This window comes from Neltuma alba, unplaced genomic scaffold (genome assembly GCF_004799145.2).
Source record: "Neltuma alba isolate B1F8T4 unplaced genomic scaffold, ASM479914v2 tig00002863_pilon, whole genome shotgun sequence".
NCBI classification, from domain to species: Eukaryota; Viridiplantae; Streptophyta; class Magnoliopsida; order Fabales; family Fabaceae; genus Neltuma; species Neltuma alba.
This window is the reverse complement of record NW_021633048.1, coordinates 351,210-371,075: the sequence shown is the minus strand read 5'-3', so window position 1 is coordinate 371,075 and position 19,866 is coordinate 351,210. Positions and strand designations below refer to the sequence as shown.

General features: G+C 35.4%; 3 protein-coding genes across 3 annotated transcripts; 2 read left to right on the top strand and 1 right to left on the bottom strand.

Annotated features, from left to right (window-relative positions):
• Positions 1-2,524: 2,524 nt before the first annotated feature.
• LOC114739507 (PRA1 family protein A1-like) lies at positions 2,525-6,359 on the bottom strand. The gene is made up of 8 exons (XM_028927568.1): positions 6,028-6,359; positions 5,288-5,328; positions 5,123-5,201; positions 4,060-4,146; positions 3,899-3,987; positions 3,694-3,765; positions 3,475-3,603; positions 2,525-2,871 (listed from the first exon to the last, which is right to left on the bottom strand). The coding sequence occupies exons 1-7, from the start codon at positions 6,183-6,185 to the stop codon at positions 3,500-3,502; spliced, it is 630 nt and encodes a 209-aa protein (XP_028783401.1). The 5' UTR covers positions 6,186-6,359; the 3' UTR covers positions 2,525-2,871; positions 3,475-3,499.
• Positions 6,360-7,900: 1,541 nt separating this feature from the next.
• Positions 7,901-10,272, top strand: LOC114739589 (protein NRT1/ PTR FAMILY 2.8-like). The gene is made up of 4 exons (XM_028927670.1): positions 7,901-7,991; positions 8,179-8,396; positions 8,748-9,179; positions 9,274-10,272. The coding sequence occupies exons 1-4, from the start codon at positions 7,901-7,903 to the stop codon at positions 10,270-10,272; spliced, it is 1,740 nt and encodes a 579-aa protein (XP_028783503.1).
• Positions 10,273-10,996: 724 nt separating this feature from the next.
• On the top strand, positions 10,997-11,722 carry LOC114739588 (protein MIZU-KUSSEI 1-like). Its single transcript, XM_028927669.1, has one exon. The coding sequence runs from the start codon at positions 10,997-10,999 to the stop codon at positions 11,720-11,722; it is 726 nt and encodes a 241-aa protein (XP_028783502.1).
• The last annotated feature ends 8,144 nt before the right edge of the window (positions 11,723-19,866 follow it).

Here is a 19,866-nt window from a genome sequence, read left to right as displayed (position 1 = left end):
GCCATTTGGGCCAACAAAAAAGAAGATAAACATTGGGCCATACTTCTTAATTTTATAATGCACATAAAAATATAAGTTGACTCTTTTACTGTGACTCCAGCCTGTAACAATAATTTACCTAAGGATGACAAGTCTTAATTGCGAAATAATAAATCTATATTTGATATTAACAAAGCAACTTTTCCTGATACATAACAAGTAACATGCACATTAATTGAAAATGACTATAATTTATTTGAAAATGACACGTCTTTACTGAAAAATGACAAATCTACACTTGAGATTAACAATGTGTTTTTCCCTGATACATAACAAGAAATAACATGTATATTCTCAAATAAATTTAATTATAAATTGAAAGGGATGTTGTATTTGGGCCAAACACATGTATTAATTAACACTAAGTAATTGAATGTGAGCCCATGTTATTTCAATAAGCTCATCAGCCCATGTGCGCCTGAAGTTCTCATCACCATGCTAGCTATGCTTTGCTTCTTGATGCCATTATTCTCTTTTCCTAAAAGGTATATAGATGCACACAGTGAAGCTTCTGGTTCAGAGGCAGAAAGACAATGAAAGGGAGGAAAGAGAGAGAGAGGGGGGACAAAAATGGAGCAGTACTTGAGGTGGGCTCAGGCGTTGGCTACTGCGTGGGGTTTCATGTTGTTGGTTGGTCTCATCTGCTGTTGTCTCACCACCAAACCTCAACATGATCCCGACCTTGTCTCCGGCAACGGCGGCTGCACCTGTGACGGCGGTGGCCAGGCCTGCGTTTGATCTTCCTCATCATTTCAAACAAAACCAGATTCTGAAATCTTCCACCGACTTTCCTTTTGAGTTCGTACTGATGTTTAGGAATGAATATTGTTGGAAAACTCGTTCCAAGTAGCTCGAATAGTTCATCTCTGGGTTCGGGGCTTGCTGTATATATATATAATCTTATTGAGTTTATTGAATTCAATTTTTGCTCGTTTATTTGTGAATAATAAGCATAGATGAGTGATTATTTAGTATCAATATATTTGTATCTAGATACATAGTTTGATTCTCGATTTGAACTTTCAATACAGTTATTTTTGGTTCATCGGTGTCCTTTTATAAGGGGTTAGTTTGATCTTTTTGTTCTTTAATTTCCCATCGAAGTTTAACAAATTAAACGAGCTGGAAAATGAGTGTACTTTTGCCAAAGTTTGAGATTCTCCTTTTCAGCTTCCACTATATTTTATAACTAGTCCCAAGCTCGGATAAAGATAAAAGAAGGATTTTGTTGGGTCCTCCATAGTTAACATAAAATTCTGTTAAATTTATTTTGACATGGATCAACTTAAAACTTTTCAGTTAATAATTTATCTAAAAAATTAGTTATTTATGAAGCATAATAATATTGTGCAATTCTTGTAACCAAACATTTTTTTTAGGTAGGCTAAGAGTGGCAGGGAGAGAACGTTAGAATATTTTATAGCAAAAAAACTTTTTCCCCTACAGAGAATAATGAACTTTGCCTTTCCTCCCCCTAACTATTTTTTAGCGCCTAATCATAGTTAGCTTGACTCCCTTGTCAACGTAAAAAAAAAAAAAAAAATTGGCCAAAAAAATTGGTCACATATGCAGCACAACTGAATTTCTCTTGGCTGGAGAAATCCTACGAGATTTAGATGTTTCAATTTAGTTTAAATAATGAAAAAAATTTTACATTGAAATTCATATTATTTGAAAAAGTCTGTCAAAATAGTAAAATATAAATATTTAGATGAAACTATGAAAAAAATCAAAGGAGTTAAGGCTTTCTCTCTCTTTTTTTGGATACATTTGTTACAGTGTATCACCAGGACAGTCCCCCAATGACTAATCACCCTGGTACTGCAGAGGCCCAAAAAGAAGGCGATCCTCCCAAGCACGTTTGTTCCATTTCCATCCTCCAGCGGGATTGAACTCAGGAGCGATGGTTAAGGGACACAGACCCTCATCCATCTATGCTAGCGTGCGCTGGTTAAGGCTTTCTCTTTCAACAAGCAAGTTTGAATATAGAACTATCAAAGTCTTTCGGGTAGCTTCAAAAATCCTTGGCGTAAACGACCAGTCTCTGTCAGTTTCATTGAACTTCCATAAAGCTGTTTCTCAGATCACTTGTCATCTATAGATTATAGGAATGTGAGATTAAGATATTGTTTGGTATGAGAAAAATAGAAGGGAAGGAGAGGGAAAGGAAGATTTTAATAAACCTTGTTTAAAAAATTAAAGTGAAGTTTTGAATCACACTTATTAAAACTTTTCCTCCCTTCCCCTCCTCTCATTTTTCCTCATACCAAAACGGACCCTAGGTTTCAGAGTTCACAAGCAGCTTGAAGCACAAGTCATGTGGTGACTCTGTCTGCAGCAAAAGAAGATACAGATGCATGGGACCGGTACTGTGCCTGGGCCTTACCGGAGGCGGCGACAGTGGAGGAGACTGATGGCGCGCCAAAATTTACTAAACTGTGTGTGTGATTATTTTATACGTGATTTATCATTTATGCAATAAATATTATAAGAGGGAATAATATGGATTCCTATTAGAAAAAGAAAAAGAAACAGAAATTCATCATGTCACTCGTTTTCTAATATGATCAAAACAATCAAGAATCATAGCTCCAGGTCAGACCCTGCCCCACTACAGTGACCATGTCAAGCTAATAACATATGCATAAATGTTACAATACTTCCACTTGATATGATTGAAGATGAAAAAGATATACTTTACAAAAAAAAAAAAAAAAAAAAAAGAAGATTCTAGACACTTTACAATCTGTTTTGATCTGCAATTATTGGCAGCCTTTCCCAAACAGTTCGTTCTCAGCGAAAAGAAATGCTTCAACTGAAATGCAGCATCACCTAGGACAAATGACAGCAAAGAGGCAGGGTTTTGCGATCAGCATCTAAATTACAGAAATGTGAAGCTGGCAAATAGAAGCAAGAACGTTGCTATGTTGTTAAAATTAAGTATATAAGATGCAAAATGTTGCGCAGTTATACTCATAAACATGCCAAGGATCACGGATCTACATTCCAAACCGAGATTTGAGATGCGGGAGCTAGTCAGTATGCTCGAATCAATGAAGTAAATTTCTATTCCAAGATTGTCCTTTCTAAAAGGGATTTAAAACACAGACCACCATTCAATCACCTAAGTTTTGGAAAATCAAGAGCATATTTGTAACTATAATATAAATTGCTGTCGCCATTTTACATGCTTAACATTTGTATTACTCGTATTACATCATCTAAGAATAATAAGATAATTTACGACTTCTGAGACCAAACCTTAATAGATAATCTACATCTTAAAATACGACATACCCGTTCTATAAATTAAAAGTTGCGTTGTTTATCAGTCATTTCTATTTCTAGATGGAGTTGCACTTCATATATTCAGTACCCAAAATCAAAGCTACTAAGTCATGACTATATGCAAATGTCAAGGGAGAAAGTACTCACATGTCCAGAACACATCATTCACACTCTACAGTTCACTGTAATTGCGCCACACTGCACGAAATTCTTCACGGAATGTGTTCAGGCGTGCTTTCAAGTTAGGTGTTCTAAAGCTTGCATGCATGATGGTAGCTGAACAGAGAGAGCGATTAACCTTAAAAAAAAGAACATAAATGCTAACAGGACAGGATTAAAGATTAAAATTTCTACAAAGTAACGTACCAAGAAGACCAAAAGCAAGTGCCCATAGAACAGTTAAGAGACCGCAGGAAACAAACCATAGGAAGAAGCTTGCTGTGAAAACAAAGAGGGTTGGGGAAGAATTAGTAGAGCTAACATCAGAGAGGCAAGTAAAGAGCAAAAATTGACAACAATCTCCAAAATAAGCAATGGAAAAACGGGTATTTGTTTCAAAAACTTCAATTACCAGAAGAAAATATCAGGACAAACACCCAACGAGGTTGACCACATATATATATCGCTCTCCTAGCTGATGGACGTCCACGAATAACAGGCCTGCAATTTGATTCATTATTGTAGCCCAACAATGGATGCTTCATAGAGATGCTACAAGCAAAACACACTCACGTATGAGGAGGTCTCATCTTGGCTGCCAAATGTGGTGAAAATTGCCGAACTGTCCGTGTTACTTTCTCACTGAAGGTGGCAGCAAAGCTGAAAGAAATGACTAATTATCATGCTACTTGTTTTTGCTCATAAAGCTTGCTACTCTTTTGGAAAATCAATATAACTTATCTAAATCACAAAAATTGAAAAATAAACAATAACCCATAAGGCCCCTTTTTTTAGGGGAAAAAACATAACACCTACCCCAAACATCCAACTTTGGGAATCAGAAACCATCTAGTTTTTTAATTGCACACAAATTGAGTCTCATTCTTTAGAAGAGGATTAAAGGCCATATCTCATTAAGCAAATCATATAGTATAAAAGGCTAAGGCCAAGTACCCCAGGAAAAATAAAATCACAATTCAGGCACTACAACGTTACATGCTAGATTGTGTTCTGCTTGAAGGCAGACTCTTTGTTTCAAAATTATAAAGAATCCATATTTTCTCACGTTCCTTGATGCTGTAGATAATGTACAAGACATGTTCATTATTATTCATGTTACAGTTGTGCCTCTTCCCAGATAAAAGAATTAATTCTCTTATGGTGCATGTCAATGACCCAATGCAATACGATATTTTAAAGATAAAATTGAAACACAATGCTAGAGCGGCTGCAGACATCATTATTTGGGTGAGTTCCCCAGTGCTCTTCCAAGTGTATTCCCACAGTTTTTCTAGTGCTAAAAACCACAGAATCAAATTTAAAAAGTAAAGTAATCATTATCCAGTCTAGCTATCTCAATTAACATTTTTTATGAAACTGCACCAAAAGAACCACATCCAAGGCTGCGAGTACTAAGTAAAACAATAATGCATGCTGTTTCATAATTGGATGCTTGATCGGGTTTGGTCTTGCAAAGACCTATCTACTTCGTACATTTCCTGTTCCCATTGCATCAAGAAAGAGAAAAAGATGTTTGCATTCATTCAAGTTTCATAGACACGATATTTGTAAGAAAAGTAAAACTTTAACCAATGATGTCATTTAATATAGAAAGGGAAACTAATACATTGCGCACCTGTCATTTAGAAAAGCAAGACTTAGTGCTGTAAGAAATGCAGCTACTATAGCAATTGGCCTCCAAAGAAATCCCAATACTACAAATCAAAGTGTGAATGTTCAGACCAGAAGTCATACATCAACTGGGAAAATAAAAAAACAATATTAACCATGTTTAACTTACTGAGAACAGAAACAATCAACATGAAGTAGTTGGTCCGGTAACTGCAAATGCAAGCAAAACCATACATACTATTTATTAGACAATTGGTAAAATTATAAATTCAACTTATATATTTAGACTGTATTGAAAATACAGTAATAAAACTATCCTGAAACGGTGGGTGGGGAATGCAAAGGAAGAAGATACAGCCTAGTTTGGCTCTGGCTAGTTATTCAACTCAAAAACAGCATTTTAATCATAATAAGATATTTCGTTCCTACATCTATAAATACTAACCATACCTCACCCCAGCTAACCTAGGTGGCAAAATGAGAAGTGCCCGATATTAAAATAGGATACCCAAAAAATCAGACCATGCAGAAAACGATGCAAGCAGATATCAAGTGATCAACTCCCTGGGAAAACAATAAATCTATTTTCTAGCTCTACTAAGCTTATGTATCTCTAAATCCATTGAAAGGTAACAATCAAACTGGAATTACGAGTTTTCATTTCTTCCACGGATTCCCATCAAATTTCAAAATACTTCCTTTAAAATAGTAAAGAAAAATGAGCAAGTCAGTCAAATCAACAACGTCAAAAGAAATGTTGCACGGTCACGCCAAATTGAGGATTCCGATAATACTTCGGAAAGAGCAAAACTGCCAGTATTTCAGTAACTGGAAAGATTAATCGATTGAGAATTCAAGGATTAACCGATACTACTGTGAAGCACGGAGTTATGAAAATGGGAACATTACTAGTAGAGATTGCATTTGAGGCGGCTGTTCCATCTAGAGTAGGATTTAGGTACGGTGAATCTGGAGAAGAATTCAGAGAGAGGGCGAGGTGGCGACGACCAATCCACTTCACGAAGTGCGTCGATCAAATCTTCAGCTGTTACGTTTCCCCAATCCATCTCTGCAAAACCCTAGCCTAGCAAGAAAATCGGTTTGGAGGACGAAGGAAGATGGTACGGTGACTAAAATTTGAAGTAAAGAACAAGTTGGCGGAGAATTCCGTTAGCACCCAAGAATCGATTATAATCAAATTGATTCCAATCTGTGTAGTATTCGATGATATGGTCATGGGAAAGGAAAGGATGCCGCGTCATTTATGCCTTCGTTCTTTTTTAACTTTTTTTTGCCGCGTCATTTTTTTTGGCCTTCTTCGTTCTTATTTATGCCTTCGTTCTTAAGCAATTATTGAGATGTGACATTAGTAATTTATAATTTACTTCCTGCAGTCTTATTTATAAAATTTTATTTGTAAATTATAAATAAAATCTTATAATTTAGACGGAAAGTAGCATAATTTTGCAAAATATATGCGTTATTCATGCATATTTTCTCATTAATTTTTTTCGGTACCATAAGGAGTAAACATGCATAAGATATAGCTTAGAAATATTTTCTTAAGTGAAGGTCAACAAAAAATAAAACAATTTAAGGTAAAATTGTCAGAATATATATTTTTACAGAAAAACCTGAGTCTTTCTTTCATAATCGTCAATCATATCACTATATAATTTTTGTCTTATTTTAAGTTGTAAGTTATCCTTTGGAAAAATTGTGCTCAAGGACCGATTTTTCAAGCTAATCATTAAAAAGGATACTGAAGTTGCTATTAAGTAATTCTTTGGAATGGATATGAGATTGGGAACAAGTAGTTTAAATTATCCTTTCCCTTTGTTTATATAAAGTCTTCATGGTGAAAAAAAAATAAGAAAAAAAGAGTGCTAAGAAGAAAATAAACTCACAAGATAGCCCAACACCGATTTGATTAAATAAAGGCTGGATCCAACAAGTTACCATTTATAAGTTTTTTTGTGCTTAAAATATTATTTAAAAAAGGCATCAATATATCAATATATTCATCATATATTTACTATAAGAGCGAAATAGGTGGTGAGAAAAGATATACTTCTCTGGTCCTTAATATGAGACATATTTAATTAATTTAATTAGATTAAAGAAGTTAGGTAAGTTAGTTAATTATAAGAAATATGATATGTTTTACCCAAAACACCATAATCATCTTTCTTAATATCTTCTTCCCTTTATACTTAATTATGATTGAAGAAGATCCTTAGGGGTAATTTATGAAAAATTGACAAAAATGAAAAATATGTCTTATATTTAGGATTAAAATTAATTCAACAATTGTGTAGCCTTTTAAGGCGTTATTTTCCTCAAGCTTCGGCTTGCCTTTACATGTTAAAAAAAAAATTAATTCAACAATTAGGTCTTATATTAAAGACCGGAGAAGTGTTTTTTTAAGAGTTGCTCATAAAAACTATATTCTCTGACAGAAAGCATTAATATTTTGTCCTTAAAACCTTGGACTTAATAAGAAACTTGGAGAACAAACATTCAGCAAGATCATCCATTTTAAACAAATTTTAATTCTTTTTCCTAAATTTAGAATGTGAATTCAAGTATGAGTTCATTGATTCAACTATTGTGAAAACTATCTCTTAACCTCCGTGATTAAAATAGAAAGTCCTGGCTGTCTGGAACAGAGTACATATAACAACATTAGAAACCTGAGGGGACAAACGACAGCAATCAGGAAGGGGAGGAAGGCTGGGCACAGAGATTTGGAAGGAAGAAGGAAGAAGAAAAAATATAATTAATGGCAGAAAGCCATGATTCTTCAGCCCACCTTCCTCCTCCTTCCTCCTCCACCCAACTTGGAGGATGGAGAGCAGTCAAATACATTCTTGGTAAGGTTCAAACCCAGATTTTCATTGATCTTCACGTTGTTTTTATCATTCTAGTTTGTCATTAATATGATCCTGTCATGAATTGAATTGATGATGTTACCACATTGGAACTGAAGGGAACGAGGTTTCTGTTATTATATCGTTGATTGATATGAGTCAGTTACGTGTTGATTTTGAAATGAATTAGGGAACGAGACATTTGAGAAGTTAGCTGCGATGAGTTTGATAGCCAATCTGGTGGTGTATCTGCATACCCAATACAACTTAGACAACACATATTCTGCAGAGGTTTTCAGTATTTGGTCTGGTTTTAGCAATTTTCTCCCACTTCTTGGTGCTTACCTTGCTGATGCTCATCTGGGAAAGTACCATATGCTCTTCTTTGGCCTTATTGTGTCTTTTCTGGTAAGTCTTTTTAAAAAAAAAAAAAATTCTAAATATATTATTCTCAATTGAGCTTCTATTTTTAGTAATTGGTCAAACACTACAGCTCTTTTTCAGCAATAATTAGAGGCATGAATCCTCTCCATTCGTCTCCTAATATCAACCTCAATTTAGAAAATAATAATAAGTAAAGAATCACAAAAAAATCTGCTCATACATAGCATGAAATTAAAATCTTCTGAAGCTAGAAAGCTTTTAATTTTTTTTTTTTAATAAAAAATGAATACAAATTTTTATTCATATTTCATATATCGCTTCGACAAACTGAAACGTTTCAAACTTATAATGAAGACATGGCAATGAAAATAACAGGGCATGGCCTTAGTGTCACTGGGTGCAGGCATACCATCCTTAAGACCTCCGGCCTGCACTAACCCATCTGACTGCATTCAGCCCACGGGCCTGCAACTCTCAGTCCTTTATATTGGGCTTGGGCTTCTGGCTTTGGGCTCTGGTGGGCTTAGGCCCTGCAATATTGCCTTCGGAGCAGACCAATTTGATGTGTCCACAGAGAAAGGAAGGGCTCAACTAGAGAGCTTCTGCAACTGGTGGTACTTGTTGTTCACCGTTGCCCTCCTCGTAGCTCTCACCCTTGTCGTTTACATTCAAACCAACATAAGCTGGCTCTTAGGCTTCGCCATTCCCACCGCCTGCTTCGCGCTCTCCGCAGTACTTTTCCTTTTAGGTCGCAAAACTTACATTCGCCTGAAGCCCAGAGGCAGCGTCATTGTTGACCTAGTGAAGGTGATCGATATTTGTTTCTTATAAATTTCCATATAGTGAAGAACCTTTAGAAGTGGGATTATATATATTTACAGTAGTGATGATTTTCTTTCAGGTGATCGTAGCAGCAAGCAGAAAACGGCATGTGAATATAGGGACAGATTCTGAACTCTCCTATTATGATCCCCCGCCGTCGGACCCAAAGATGACCGTCGTTCGCACGGATAGGTTCCCGTGTTTGGATAAAGCTTCTGTGATTATGAATGCGAATGAACTGAACGACGAAGGAAAACCCAGGGATGGTTGGAGGTTGTGTAGCGTCCAGCAAGTGGAAGAACTCAAGGCCATACTAAGAACCACACCTGTTTGGGTCGCGGGAATATTCTGCTTCCTCTCTATGACACAAACAGGGTCCTTTGGAATCCTTCAAGCCATCCAAATGCACAAATCAGTGGGAAACCATCATTTTAACATACCACCTGCTTGGTTAGGCTTAGTACCCATGATTTCGCTTTCTATTTGGATTTACATTTACGAGAAAATCTTCATCCCTTGGGCTCAAAAGGCCTTAGCAGGAGGCAGAAGGTTGTCGATAGAACACAGGATATTGATCGGAATTGTTTTCTCCATCGTATGCATGGTCGTTTCAGGGACGGTAGAGGTTCAACGACGTGAGTCGGCTTTGAAACAGGGGTCGTTTGAATCACCGAGCAGCATGTGGATGCTGGTCCCGCAGTTTGCACTATCTGGGTTAACCGAAGCCTTCGCGGCCATAGCCATGATGGAGCTATTGACGACGTATTGGCCGGAGAACATGAAGGCAATAGGTGGTGCAGTGTTCTTTCTGAGCCTGTCCATAGCGAATTATTTGACGACGATTCTTATTGAAGTGATAAAAGCGACGACGTCGTTGAACGGAAGGACGCCATGGTTGGGTGGGAATGACCTGAACAAGAATAGGCTTGAGTATTATTACTACACCATTGCTGTGATTGGGGTGTTGAACCTGTTTTATTTTAGTTTCTTTGCTCGTCATTTTCTGTACAGTAAAGTGCTTCCAGTTAGGCCCAGTGTTGCTGAACAGCTAGACAGTGAAGAAAAAGGAACAAGATAATCATCCGTACGTACGTCGTTGCAGCTAAATAGGTCAGCAGGTCTACAACAATATGAAACATGTCGGTTCACTATCTTCATCCTTCATGTCTTGTTAGGGGCCAAAAAAGAAATCTTCTTTGTTTTGTTTCCTTAATGTTCTCATCTATCCTTGACGATCAGATCCTCCCATCATGAAAAGGGGAAAAAATAAAAAAGGTTTCTGCTGTCATGTTGGGATTAGTATATTAAATTACATTTTGCACTGAGACTTTTGAGTCGGTTATAGATTCTTGTCACATTTAACTAGAATTGCTAACAAACACTAACTGCTGTATAAATCATCATTAAATATGCTGGTACACTTAATTTTCAACTCACACGGCTAAAATTGGAGGCAGATAATGTTATGTATGTGTAACAAAGTATATATGGAGGGAAATTAATAAAGATAGTGTGAAAATAGTAATACTTGAGTTACGCAACAGTCAAAACTCACGCCAGTCTCGTCTGATGCATCTGACCGACTGACCCTGCCTTCGTCTCAACCCAAAGCAGCAAAATTCCAACGGCTATATTGCTTCCCGCCCATCTTTATCTTCCACTATTATATATATACATGTATATATATATACACATATGCACGGACCGTACTTGCATCATCCCCAATCCTCGGTCCCCACCCTCTTCGATCTTCTTTTCCATTCCTATCCACTCTCATTCCTTTCACCAACTTCGTTACTTCAATGGCCATCGACGTCCTTCGTCGAATCCTCCTCTGCTTCAACTCCGCCGACGCCCCAGCCGCTAACCCCACCTCCTCCGCCACACCCAAGAAACGCCTCAGCACCTCTCTCCGGGACGACATTGCAGACGACAAAATGGGCACCAGAGGAACTCATAATCAAGATCAAGATTCCAGTTCCGACTCCACCGGCACCCCCGCCACCGTCGCTTCTGCCGCACCTCCCCGTCCTTCGAAATCGATGGTCATCGGGACCATCTTCGGCAACCGCCGTGGCCACGTCTGGTTCTGCGTCCAGCACGATCGATTGTCTAGTAAGCCTATTCTGCTTCTTGAGCTTTCCATCTTCACAAACCAGCTGGTCCAAGAAATGCGGTTCGGGCTGGTCCGAATAGCTCTGGAGTGTGACAGATCCGGACTCGAATCCTGCCCGCTCCGATCAGTACCGGTTTGGACCATGTTTTGCAACGGCCGGAAACTCGGGTTCGCGGCAAAGAGGAAAACCAGCGAAAGGGTCAGGCTGATTTTGAAGACGATGCAGTGCGTGTCGGTCGGAGCCGGCGTCATACCGTCCGGTTTCAAGACGGATTCGGGATCGGAGGAGCTCATGTACATGAGAGCTAATTACGAGCACGTTGTGGGAAGTGCAGATTCCGAGTCATTTCATCTCATTAACCCGGACGAGTCACCTGGTCAAGAACTCAGCGTCTTCTTGTTGCGATCTTGAAGCTATGTTCCTCGTCGAGTTGGGGTAATTTCGGAAAAAAGATCATATTTATTTTGAAATTGGAATTTCTTGTACAGATTACAAAGCCCTTTTGTTTTTGTTGTTAAGTAGAAATTTCAATGTATCAAGGAGGGTCGAAAACTAGTTGTTTTCCTTTCTGGTTATGTTGACACGAATGGAGCTTCGAGCTCGAATTCTTTAGCTTCGATGGATTGAAACTGAAAAATCTCGATCAAGATTTTCACTTTCTTGGAAAAGGACAAACTCTGTATGCTTACCAGATCCAAGTTTCATAGAGTTCTTCGCCATTTTTAATATTTTCCTTCTGGAACTGTTCATTATGGCCATGTGACTTCTGCAGGTCAGATAAGATTTTCTGTGTAATTTCATAATATTGTATCCTCACACCTCTGTCTACACTAAAACAAACAGATCATTGAACACAACACGCTTACATGGAATCTTTGTCATTTCATTTGGGTCTCTCTCTCTCTCTCATATTCACATATATGAATTGAATAAGATCTCCCAGTAACCACAGTTCGAGTATTAAATTGTGGGTGTCCATCTCTGTGGAGACATGTTGAATATGAATCTTTGTGGCCTATCCTAAGCTATATAAGCTTTGTTTCGTAGGTATAGTGAGTAGTCCAAATCTGTGTCAGATAATTAATTCAATATTGAATGTGAAACAACCAGCTGGAATTCACAAATGAATTGAGTGCTCAATCGGGAGAAGCAGCATTATTTTCTTTAATTAATTTTGGGTGTACGAATTATCTAAAATAACTAATAATTAAAGGTAATCGCAAGAATATGGGGGCTGCTTTATTCGAATCTTACACATGTTCTAAGGGCCCTCGTATTACGTAGGCTAACCCTCATGCAATTTGGAATCAGTCATTTTCAGGAATATAAACCAAATGAAAGAGCCACATAAATTCTACTTTTTGCGCAATCTTTTGGGAGAACTCCTATAGCATTAAGCTGCGCTGCATCAGCAAATTAAGCAGCCAGAGAAAAGAGGGATTCTCTGAGCCTGTCGTTGACAAATTGTTTAAGATTTATATAGGCACTGTCTGTGGATTCTATCACCTCATTGTATTATAGTTATATACTACCTCCGGTCCTAATTATAAGAATCAGTTGATTAATTTGAGGAGATTAAGAAAGTAAGTAGAGTTAGTTATTTGTTTTAAATAGATGTTGTTTTTCCTAAAATATCATTGCTAATCAAATGTATTAACTAAAACTATAATTATTAGAAGGATTATCTTAGAAAAAATTGAGTAAATATGATAAATAAAATAGATTGAGGTTTTATATTTAATTAGGACCAAAATAAAAATCAAACAGGGTTTTATATTAAGGACCGGAGATAGTATGTTATTGGTGATGCTGGCTTGTTTGATAGTGCAGTGTGTGAATGATATATAACAGGCATTACTTAATTACATGTAAAGGTTAAGAAAAGGGATCATTTTGGCAGATGGAAATTCACAAGAATCCATGGCTCTGTGTTTGCTTGCGTAGCGAAGAATCTTTTGGGGATCCCTAGTAATAGATAATGCATTATCAGCAACAAGTTTCTGAAATTCGCACGCGCACACACATGCCCTGTGAGTGTAAGCTAGTCCATATTAACGTGTTTATGCAATAAAAATGACTGTTAAAATTGTTTCCGTACGAGTCCTTTAACTTGACTCAATTAACTATCTCTTTCAAACTCAGCCTGAACATAATTTGGCTGCATGGCATTCGGCTTCGGCCAATTCAATGGAATGATGAGACTTTGAATACATATCACAAGTTTATAATCTTTTGAGTACATGGGAACACAAGATAATGCTCTGATCCTATTTATAAAACAAAAAGAGAAATTTTTTTTTTCTATTTATAAGATATAGAGAGAAATTTTTTATATAAATGTATAATTTTACCATTTATTTATTATTATATTGATTTTATTCTCATGTGAAATAATGTATTTTAAGTACGAATAAAGTTGAAAAGTTATTAAATTTTAATACAGAGTTAACTAAGTTTAAAATTTTTCTTGATTTACATGAAATATATTGAAAATAACTTATAAATAAGATCAAAAGAATATTAAGTTACCAATTGTCTTGTAGATTAGTAGTAAAAAAATTTGTAAGTAGGGAGTTACGAATTCAAGCACATTTATAATCTCAGAGCATTAATACCTGCTCCTAAATTAAAGAAGATAAGGCAAGCTATCCAAGGCTAGGTTAGAACATAAAGTAAGCTGTACGTCCATGGCTAGGTTCAATCCCTAGATCATATCATCATTAATTATAAAAAATAAAAGATGCATCTCATGTCTAGCCAAATTCTAGGATCACTCGAAGATTGGAATTATGAAAAGTCTCCATAATAATCAAAAACTTAAGTTATATCTTGGTAATATTAACTTATCATTTTCAAAAACTACACTGGTTCTTGATTAATTCAAACCAAGTCAGATTAAAGCTCTTCCAATAAATAATTTGTCCATATATAAATTCAAGACTCTTTTGAAAAAGAACAATCATTTGAACAACGGCTCAAGCTAGTAATTAAAGTATCAAGAGTATCAAATACTGTATGTCATAAAGAAATAATCATATAATTCTTTCACTTAAAAAAATAATCATATAAATCAACAACACCTATAAAAAAATTAAAAGTAATATGTATTTATTATTGGATTGGACTAGGCTGGCACCATATCGAATGTCCAGTTCCATATAATCCATTTTGAATTTTAATTTTATTTCGGCCTGACCCAAATGGACAAAGCAAAACCAAGTTCATCAAGCCATGATGTGTTAACATTTTAATTATTTGGAAAAAAAATACACATATTTAGTATCCAACAGTATCTTAAATAAGATTGTCTCTAATAAGAAAATGCTTATGCATAGCCAAAACAATTAACTATATATCGTTATGTTATTTAATTAAAATATTGTGATGTGGCCCGTTAATGAGGTTAAGCCCGGTCAAGTTAGGATTTATGACAAGAGTAATTATTTATTAGTTAATTTTATCATAATGGAAATGAATATGCAACATATTAAAGGTTAGCGAGTGTTAGTTGGGGGTGTTTGGGCAGTTATAAACATGTCTTTCAAAAGTACTTTTTCATAAATTGAAACAAACTCCTCCACATATTTACTTTGTATACCGTAAGATCACATTTAAAACCCTAGTTTCATTTTCATCCAAATACCCCCCTTAAACCTAATTCATTCTACTCTTCTTTTCTAGGATTTCATGGCTTACACTAGTTGTTATATATGTACCATGCGGTCAATCAAAAGAGTCCCTAAGAGCTTTTTTTCCCCTCTTAACTCTTCTTCCTTATTCAGTTATTTTGAGTCGAAATGTAAGTTGCTCCGAATCATCTAAGCTACAGCGAGAAGTATTTATAATTTTATTCTTGCCCTGCAACTTTGATACGTTGTGAGAATTCGTATAGATGTGTAATATTTGAATTATATCGGCTGAATTAGTGTGTGCGTGTGTGTGTGTTTAATTGTCTTACATGATGCACACCCCTATTCGGCTATAAAATCTCTCTGTAAATATATTTTTGTTGAAACTGGTTGCATTGAAACATCTTAATATAAGGACAGATAGCTTCGTTTCCCAAAGGTAGCTAGGAACAAGAAAACCAAACAAGCATGCATAAAAGATTCCATCTGCCTAGTAACTTTGACCTCTCCCAGGTTTTTGCTTTTGAAAGCAGCGTGTGGTTCTTCTATATTTGCATTTTAAGTGCTATTGAATTTGAATGTCTTAGATCACCGATTATATTCGCCGCTAAGTTGTGGTGGACGAGTATGGCAAAGCCAAAGCATGTCACAGACGAGAATAAGGAACACAATATGATGTAATCATCGGTACAAGACAAAGCATATCATTTTTAAGTATACTTTAGAGTTTTGTGTTGTATTTACTATGAGTATATATACTGGTCTCATATCAGACAGAATATGTCCTCAGGTTTTATATATATAGAGTCGGTGTTCAACAGGAGCTGGTTTACCAATCGACTGTATTGTGATTATTCCGAAGCTCGAAAGGTTTTCAAAAGAAAGCACAAAGGATTCTCAATACCATTAGTAGCTCCAAAATATGGGACGCTGGATTAAAAAAATGAGAGACCTTGGAACAATATGCAGATTCCTTTCTTTTCCTTCCTTGCTGAACTTACTTCTAGGAACCATTTTCATAGTATCTAAGAATTTCGTATTATATATTTTCCTTGGACACCAACCAATGAATAGGGGGTGAATATGGATGGGACAAGGAAAGAAAATGGATTTTATTCAATTCTTTAAATGAGTGGAAACAACAAATCTCTCTGTAAAGGCTTGCTTTGTTCATGATGATATCAATTAATTTTAATGGATGCGATTCTGCTTTAATATAATGGAACAAGAAGGAGGTTTTCTTCTTTTACTTTAAACATCGTAAACAAGAATACATCTCTGCATTTTCACCTCTCTAGAAGAGAGGCTACAGCTACTTCTATAGTACCTCATGTCCTTAATAAAAAATTTTGTTTGACTTTTATTTTAATCCTAAATATAAGACCATAATTTATTTTATCTCTCATATTTATCTTTTTTTTTTTGCATGCTATAGTCCTTCTAATAATATTAGTTTTAGCCAATAAACCTAATTAGCGAGGATATTTTAAAAAAGACAACACTTATTTATTACAAATAATTAACTTATTTCCTTACCCTACTTAAATTAGTTAACTAGCTCTTATATTTAGGACTAAAAGTAGTATATAGTAAACAGAAACATCGTCATTTTGCTGTCCTAATAGTCGCAGGATTACACAGTTCACTGATTGAAATGATATGACGCCATTTTCACCAAGTTTATCATATAGGAAAAAGAGATGGGGAAGTTACATATGACTTCTTAAGCAAAAGCTTGATGAGGCACGTAGATCATTTGTATACATGGAATTCCGTGGTGAAAAAGCCTACGGATACTGAACCATGTGAACGAAGCCTGTTCATGATGATATCAATTAATTTTAATGGATGCGATTCTGCCTTAATATAATGGAACAAGAAGGAGGTTTTCTTCTTTTACTTTAAACATCGTAAACAAGAATACATCTATGCATTTTCACCTCTCTAGAAGAGAGGCTACAGCCACTTATATGCTACCTCCTGTCATTAATATAAAATTTTGTTTGACTTTTATTTTGGTCCTAAATATAAGACCCGAATCTATTTTATCTCTCATATTTATCTTTTTTTTTTGGTCAAGATAGTCCTTCTAATAATAGTAGTTCTAGCCAATAAATTTGATTAGCAAAAATATTTTTGAAAAGACAACACTTATATATAGTAAACAGAAACATCTTCATTTTGCTGTCCTAATAGTCGCAGGATTACACAGTTCACTGATTGAAATGATATGACGCCATTTTCACCAAGTTTATCATATAGGTAAAGGAGATGGGGAAGTTACATATGACTTCTCAAGCAAAAGATTGATGAGGCACGTAGACCATTTGTATACATGGAATTCCGTGGTGAAAAAGCCTACGGATACTGAACCATGTGAACGAAGCCTGTGATTCTTCTGGATTGATCTTTAGTGATGAGAAAGATAGCAGTGAAAGTTGTTGGGATCAAATATGAGGGATGAACACTGAGAAACAACCTCACATAAGATATAGAATTAAATTAGAGAATAAATATATGGATGAAAGGGTTAGAGATTTAATACTTCAGCGATCAATAAATGTTATCAAGTATTTGAGGCTCTCTTGAGTCCCCCAAAAGTGAGGAAGCTAGGCCATGAGAGTGGTCCTAGAGAGCTGGAAATAGTGATTGGGTGAATCAAAATAATCCAGCGTCAGCTATCCTGTAAGCAGTTAAAGAGCAGAAAACTGCAGGGAAGGAAGCGGCATCTGAAGCTGATACGAATATTATGTACCTGCGTAGCACATGAAATGGCTTGTAGGTGCAGAAACTGGGAATTCTCTTTTTTTTTTCTTCACTAGGATTGTCTCACACACACACACACACGCACGCACACGCACGCACACAGAACAAACGTACGTCAATATCAGATTATGTATGCAAAGGAAGGTTTGTATTTTATGTCATACAGTAACTAACAGAAACAAAGGAAGAAAGAAAGGCAGACTTAAGCTTGACATGATGAAACTAATGAATAAAGAAGAAAGATGATCGAAGTGATATATGTATGAATAGATTAGCATTAGTCATAAGGAAAGAGGTAATCTGCAGCCGGAGGTCTAGAAAGAAACATTGGAAGAATGGTTCTAAACCTCAGGATGCAGATTACCCCATCCTCACCCAAATGAAGGATTGCCCCGATGTGAGCAGAATGTTAGTGGGAGCTTAGGAATTTATAATCAGCCATCAAGCATATTATAAATATTCTTTTATGGGTTTTAGGATGGAAAGCTTCTTTCCTTTTCTTTTTCTTAAATTTACGGGAAAATAACAACTAAAACCCCATAATTATTAACAATTTATTTATCAGAAGAAAAGCAGCAGACCAATGTCACCAAAGAACCAATAAATTCCAAAATATAAAGAAAAAGAACTAAATGTACTTAATCACCTTATAATCTAGTGGCATAAAAGTTTTTCTATAAGTGGGAGGTTGCAAATTTGATCACACTCCTAATCCCACCGCAGTTAAGAGAAATAAGAGCCTCATAATATTATTAATCCTTGAACAAAAAGAGTACAAATAGGTCTTTGTATATGCAAACCACAAGCTAATAAATTAACCCTAGTATCTTATCTAATTCGAAGGACTAAAAGTTAAGCGATTTTTGAGTCCAAAAAAAAAAAAGTTAAGCGATTTGGAAAGTAACTAGATGCATGGATGTTGTATGTTGCATGGAATTCAAGGTGAGTTACACTAAAAAAAACCGGGGGGGGGGGGGGAGACATGCGCCATATTAGAATTTGAAGGATTAAAAGTTAAGAGAAATAAAAATCTTAAAATATTATTAATCACTGAATGAGAAGAGTACAAATAAGCTTTTATATGGGTAAATCACAAGGTAATAAATTAAATCTAAAACCTTATCTAATACAATATAATCCTAATATCTTAGATTTATTTTTCTAGGATATAATAATATAATATTTAAACATAATCCTGAATAATATCGTAGTATAATTTTAGATAACTGAATGATTAATAAAACATAATAAATGACTAATAAAAAATAATACTAATTAATTAATTGTAGCATATTTTCACAACTATAATATATAAATAAGGTTCCTTAAATAACATCCACCTTTATTAGCAATTATCTGTGAATTCTCGTGAATTTAACATTTGTCTTCATAAATTTACAACTCGTTGCAAGTAATAGGCGAATGATTTTTGAGTCCCCTATAAGAAGATTATTAGCATTTTGATCTTTACTAAAAAATAGAAACGAAAGTAATAAGGGTTAAAGAGTATTACCTTCGTTTCAATATACATCAATGTATCTGTTATTTTTAAGTTTTGGGTTGTTTTCCTCAAAATAGTTGTCACTTTATAACATATTTGTATTAATTATTTTTGTATAATTTTTCTCTTTTTCAATTCAAGCCTTTCGAATGCTCTCTTTTTCCTTTAATTAAAACTATTTTAGACAAGTAACATTAAATTTCACTATGTGCTCCATAATCTAAACTATTTAATAGCTTTCTTAAATTGTACGTATAATATTAATGATGAATGAACAAGTTGAAACGGCGTTGTAATTTGCAACTACCTTTCAAATTTTGAGACGGAATATTAAACTTAGAAATTAAGGGTCTTTAGTTAATTGTACTTCTAAATTTTGATTACTCAAGGATGTTTGATTTTATTGACACTTTAGAATCTGTTGATTCTTTTGGGACTGTGCTCTTTTAATTGTCACCCGAACCCCATAAATAAAATAAAAAGGCGCGGACAAAAAAACAATCAAAAGTATTATCAATCAGAATTACTTTCAATAAAAGAATACTCATATATAAAAAAAAAATTCAAAAGTATTGATCCTTCTTAATTGTGCCCTACGTGGCCTGTCCAAGGGCCGCATGGAATAATTGTCGTTTCTTTAAAGTCTATTTTTGGCGTGA

Coding starts and splice junctions, on each gene's coding strand:
- LOC114739507 (XM_028927568.1), bottom strand. CDS start 6,185: ATGGATTGGGGAAACGTAACAGCTGAAGATTTGATCGACGCACTTCGT. Junction 5,329..6,027: donor CTCAAATGCAATCTCTACTA/GTAATGTTCCCA, acceptor TTGCATTTGCAG/TTACCGGACCAACTACTTCA. Junction 5,202..5,287: donor GTTGATTGTTTCTGTTCTCA/GTAAGTTAAACA, acceptor TTTGATTTGTAG/TATTGGGATTTCTTTGGAGG.
- LOC114739589 (XM_028927670.1), top strand. CDS start 7,901: ATGGCAGAAAGCCATGATTCTTCAGCCCACCTTCCTCCTCCTTCCTCC. Junction 8,397..8,747: donor GCCTTATTGTGTCTTTTCTG/GTAAGTCTTTTT, acceptor TGAAAATAACAG/GGCATGGCCTTAGTGTCACT. Junction 9,180..9,273: donor TCATTGTTGACCTAGTGAAG/GTGATCGATATT, acceptor ATTTTCTTTCAG/GTGATCGTAGCAGCAAGCAG.
- LOC114739588 (XM_028927669.1), top strand. CDS start 10,997: ATGGCCATCGACGTCCTTCGTCGAATCCTCCTCTGCTTCAACTCCGCC.